At 53.4% G+C, this 5,295-nt stretch overlaps 1 protein-coding gene across 1 annotated transcript in view; it reads right to left on the bottom strand.

Annotated features, from left to right (window-relative positions):
• LOC104275142 (F-box/LRR-repeat protein 20) overlaps nt 1-5,052 on the bottom strand; it is a 13,925-nt gene extending 8,873 nt beyond the window's left edge. The window contains exon 1 of the mRNA XM_009871012.1: nt 4,991-5,052. Coding sequence (XP_009869314.1) covers nt 4,991-5,052 — 62 coding nt within the window. The remainder of the gene's footprint in view (nt 1-4,990) is intronic.
• Nucleotides 5,053-5,295: the final 243 nt, after the last annotated feature.

Here is a 5,295-nt window from a genome sequence, read left to right as displayed (position 1 = left end):
CAAACAGACGCTGCGGAGCCCTAAAGTCAAAAGCACCACCAGGTCAGGATCCAGCAGGAGCATCCACGCCCGGCGCATACGATAAGTCACAATTAAGACCATATCGAGGCGACAGCCTGGTTTTAGTGCCCGGATCACGGCTTTTCCCCGCCAGCCGGGCTAAACACGAGCGCTATTAACGCGGAGGCAGGAGGAGTCATTTTGCTCCGCCAGCCCCACGTGGGTCGGGGAGAGACGCGTTTGGGACGGAGCCGGCGCGGTGGCTCCTGGCCGTGTGTCATTCCTCCAAGCGTTCAGGCCAACACCCTGGTGTTGCCGTCCTATTTATGGGGATAAAGGAATTAAGACAGAAATACTTGGCGGGGCTACGCTGGGCTAAGACATCTGGGTTTTTCTCTCGGGCGTATTAGACGCCCCCACCTGCGACGGCGCAGCCCCTTCAACGCTCCCCCCGTCGGCACCAACGTGTCGACAGGGTTGTTTTATGGTTTACAGTTATTCAGACAATCGTGTGCCACGAACCAGGGGTTGGTGGGCGGTAGGAGGATGGTAAGGTCTTGTTCTCGTCGACAGCAATTACAAAACTACAGGATAAAATGGTTTTGCCAAGATAATACAAGTGTGTGACTGCAACGAAAGGCACACGTGCTTTAATATTTTAAAATTTAAATGAGAGAAGCTCAGGAAAACCTTCACTTTCACCCTAAATCTCCTTTGCATAAGCAAAAAAATATATAAATCAGACTCCACGGGGAACAGTGCCCAGGTCAATAACTGCACAAGCTTCCTACATTTTCATTAAACTGCTTTCTGCATGGAAATCCCAGGCTACTAATAATCATCTCATCCCTCTACCAGGGCTATTAGGGCTTGGCCAAATTCTTTTCTCCCTCCTGCTCCTCCCTTCCCAGCCTACCCACACACCAAGAGGGATGTCAGCACGGACACGCACTCGCCCCTCTCCCCTCTGAAGCTGCCCAACTTTGCCAGGAGTTCCCTCATCTAACTTGGAGACTTTGGCTCTGAAAAGCTCGAGAGCTTTTTTCCCCCCCCCCCCCCAGTGTTCTCTGAACCTCTCTCGCGTTTGTTCAAGAACGTCAGCCAATGACTCAGCAGAGCTGGGCTGCAAAAATCCCTCTCTCGGCAGCCGTCCCTGCCCTGTCGTGCCTTTTGGTCACTTCAGAACCAGGTCCAGCCCCTCCGTGCGAGCTGGAGAGAGCAGCGGGAGCGCGGTTCAAGTTCTGCAGGCACAGCGACCTGAGCTAAGTCTCCGAATGCAGCCCCGAGGACGGGCTTTTTTCCTCACCAAGGAGCTGCTGGGGAACGTTAAAAAAAAATTAAAAACCCTAATCCCACGAACAAGCTGCGTGCTGCAACGCTCAAGCAGTTGGCATCTTCCAACAGCACAGGCAGGAAATTCTGGGGCTCTTTTCAGCAATCTGAGCAACATCAGACACAGCGAAGGCAATGTGCACGTTCCTTGGAAATAGTGCACTTTCTGCTCATACCCTACGGCTCAACTGAAACTGGTCGTAACTGGGAGATCTCGAGGCAACTCAGCCAGGCAGCTCCAGACCCTCCCAGTAAGAGAGGCAACTGGAGAAGCATCATCCTCACGGGGCTGTTCCTTCGGAGCTATCAGCTGCTCTGCCCAGACATGGTTTAATCTGGTGAAAAGAAGCAGAGAAGAGTAAAGAGCAGCGGGCTCAGCGGCGCTTCTCAGCTCGTGGTTTCCCTCAAATCACGGTTTTCCTCCTCCTGCCTTCGCAGGACGGGACGGCTGCTTCCACATCCGACACCCGGCGCTGCTGTTTTGCTCACAAGCTGCTGCTGCTCTCTCGTATTGGTGCTTTTTTTTTGTTTTTCCGCTCTTCAGAGCTGGCAGTAAGAAAATAATCCACACCAATAACTTTATCACCTGGCAGGTGCAGGCAGAGTGAGTGTTCCCAACGGGAATTCACACACGCCTGGTGTTGCAGAGGATCAAACTGTTTCACCGCAAAGTAACTCCTTGCGGTCAGGATTTTGCCTGAACGGTTCAGCGCCGGATAATTTAGCTAAAACACGCGGAGGTTAGAGCATTTTTCAGGTTTCAACCTCTTAATCCACTCAGGGTTTTCTAGGACTCCTCACTTTCCCACTGCCGCTCTAATTAGATTAGGGTCAGGACTAAATCCGTGGATGCTGGGGGGTGGGTTTGAGGTGAGCTAGCTTAGACCCTTCTAAAATTATCGCCACCAACTTATGCCGGTGACCCACCGCTCCGGTGAAGCTCCGCTCCGGGCTTGTTTTACGCTGACGGGCTGGCCAGGAGGAGAGAAACCCCAGCCCTGCAGCCACCTCGCCCCGATGCGCGCCGTCACCTCCTCATCCCGAGCAGAACTCGAGCTCCCGAGGAATAAATCAACGGTGGAGCTTGAAGGTCAGAGAGCAAAGCCGGTGCCCGGACTGGATGTGCTGAGAAGGGGCTAGCGGGCAGCAGCGCGGAATAAAAGCCGCTTATGCCAGGAGAGAATTGAAAACTGCTTGACCTGCCCATGAACCAGCAAGAGAAAGATGAACTCCTGCAGCCCCGTCCCCTCGGCCGAGCGTCAGCTGTTCAGCGGCCCCACGTCACGCTGAGGGTCAACCTTGTTCAGGAAGCCAGCAGAGCCCACCGCAGTAAAAACAGGGCTGGGGGTTGGTGCTCAGGCAAGAAGTGGCTGGCAGGCTCGAAGGATGAGGACATCTCTTCAACGGGGGACACGGGGACCTTCCTGGGGAACCACCTGAGCCCGAGCTGACAGGGATCACGAATCCACCGAGTCGCCGAGGAGATGCTCGGGCAGCAGCGAAGGAACGAGGGCGGCCAAGGGAGCTCTGCTTTTTGCTGGTTTGGCTGGTTTTTAATCCGCGTGAAGGTGTATTTGTGTCTAAAGGTATAAGCTGCTGGAAACTCAGCAGGCGGGTGACAAAGCCGAAGCAGGTGCGGCGCTATCGGGAGGATTTGTGACCCGTCAGCTGATCTCTCTGCCCACGTGCTGCAGGACAGCTTTGTTCACCATCCTGCTCTCGGGGAAACGTGGGACAAACACTCCAACCCCGTGGGACGGAGCACGACGTGACGGCTGAATCACGGGCGGCTTCGCGGGGAGATTCCCGAGGACGCTCCTCGACACCTCCAGCCCACTCTCGCAGACCAGAGCTGCTCATTTCTGTATCTCGGAGTGTGACAAAGGCTGCCCTTCGTCCCTTTTACATCCTCCTACTCTTTTGTTTTGCTCAAGTGCAGCCTTCCACTTTGCAACCGCATCCATGAGACACCGATGCCATCTGCAGAACGAACAAACCAGAACAAGCCGTTACGCAGCAGCTCTGCCTGAACACAGGAGCCTTTGTCCAGCAGACAGTGACACTCAGTTACGGGAGATTCCTGCCAATAAACGCATCCAAGTTTCTCTTTCAAAGGCTGCACTGTCAGTCCCCGCGAATTAATTTCCAAAGTATGCCAACAGTGAATTCCAACCCTCAAAATCACTACTTATGAACCTCAACACTGATAAACTCCCGATTTCTCCCCGGTTCCACACCAGCCCGGGGGTTGCTCTGCTCTGCCGCAGGTCGGCACGATCAGCGACACCCAGACGCACAAAAGACACCAACATTTCCACGGCTCGTACCAACGACGTTCCCTGCTTGGTGCAGGATCTTCCCTCCTACTCACCACAGGTCTTCCTCCCGTGCTGTTCCTCAACCCCAGCTATCTCGCAGGGATCCAAGCGGCGCTTTACTGGTCCCACTCAGGATCATTCCACTTCCATCTAGCAGAAAGCTCATCCACACGCCAAGCAAGGTCCTGCTCCATGGGAGCCCTGTGCCCACACACCTCTTCCCCTTAAACCCTTGCAAAACCTCAATTAAACTCCCCAATCCTCCTCTCCTGACCAGTTTCCCTGCTTTCCCACGTGCCAGCGCTCTCCTCAGCCTCCCTCTGTCCTCACAGCAAGGGCAAATCCTGGTTTTGTTGCATCTGCAATACCTCTGCCTGCTCACTCCCACCAGAAAAAGAATCCCTTCCCTTCCAGAAAATCCAGAGAGACATTCTTCTCGCTCTTCAAACTCCCCTTTTGCTGAAACACATCCATACCAACGGTTCAGGGCGAGTGTTGGGTGAAGACGACTGCTGTCGCCTGCAAGAAACTGCGCAAACTCATCTGGGCTCGGGCATCCTATCGTGTCTTCCTCCATCCTGCTCCTCCCATGGGTAACTCGTCTCTTCCAGGTACCGAACGCTGATTTTAACGCAGCACGGACAACCATCCGCCTGAAAAAAACCCAACTACCCACATCACCAGCCAGGAGGGCTCCAGGAGCCACACGTCTTGCGTTTGGATGAAATAAGAGAAACTGAAGCCGTTGGGAGATACTGTGACAGAGAAGAGAGGAGGCAGAGCAGCCAAAAGAAAAGGCAGTCGGGCTTTTTCTTCTTCATTTTATTCCACAAGCGAGTTAGAAGCAGTTTCTCCTCACACGGCGCTTGCGCTGGGGACGGCAAACTTGGGAAGGGACGGGGGGTTCGATCCTGCCAACAGGACCATCCTGCCAGGGGCTGAACATCTGTCTCTTACTGACAACGAAGAGGACAAAGTCTGCTCGAGAGTAACTGGAGCAGAGGAACTCATCTTTTTAAAAAACAAACGCTTTGCAAAGAGGCAGAGCCCTGCTCTGCGCATTAGCCCACACCTGCCATTTATTTTGATGAAGGACTTTAGTCCTACAGCTCTTCTGTCTACGCAACAGGCAACCAGCAAATGGATTCAACGTTTTACAAACCAAAAACCAAGTATTTCTCAGAAACCGCTGCCGATGCAGACCTTTGATCTGCTGCTGTTTGCCTACGACTTTGTCGGCGACCCAAGTCAAGCTCACGGCTCGTGGCTGCCCCGGCAGAACCAGCTCCCGGCTGCAAATCCCAGCACACACCAGTCCCGAACCGGAGGGAGGAGCTTACCGAAGCAGCAGCTCTTTTGGAAGTTTCTTGTTGATCACAGCTTCGTCGTTGTTTGAGAACATCTGCAAAGAAAACCAAATTTAAACAGTTTAGCCGTACGTCTGCATTAAGGAAGCAAAACCTGCTTTGCCCCAGGAAAGAAGTCGCTGGTTAACGAGGTCATTTCGGGAGAGACGTTCAGCCCAGTCAATTCTCAGAAGAGAAAACTTGCTTTTCTTTTTTGCGCTCTAGCTTTTAAACTCTTTCATCGGACCACGGCTGGGTAGAACACCACAACCCAGGTAGTTTAAAAAACTGGTTTCCCC

The sequence above is a fragment of the Apaloderma vittatum genome, unplaced genomic scaffold (genome assembly GCF_000703405.1).
Source record: "Apaloderma vittatum isolate BGI_N311 unplaced genomic scaffold, ASM70340v1 scaffold23536, whole genome shotgun sequence".
In the NCBI taxonomy this organism is placed as follows: domain Eukaryota; kingdom Metazoa; phylum Chordata; class Aves; order Trogoniformes; family Trogonidae; genus Apaloderma; species Apaloderma vittatum.
Note: the sequence above shows the minus strand (reverse complement) of the source record. Positions and strands in the feature narration are given on the sequence as shown.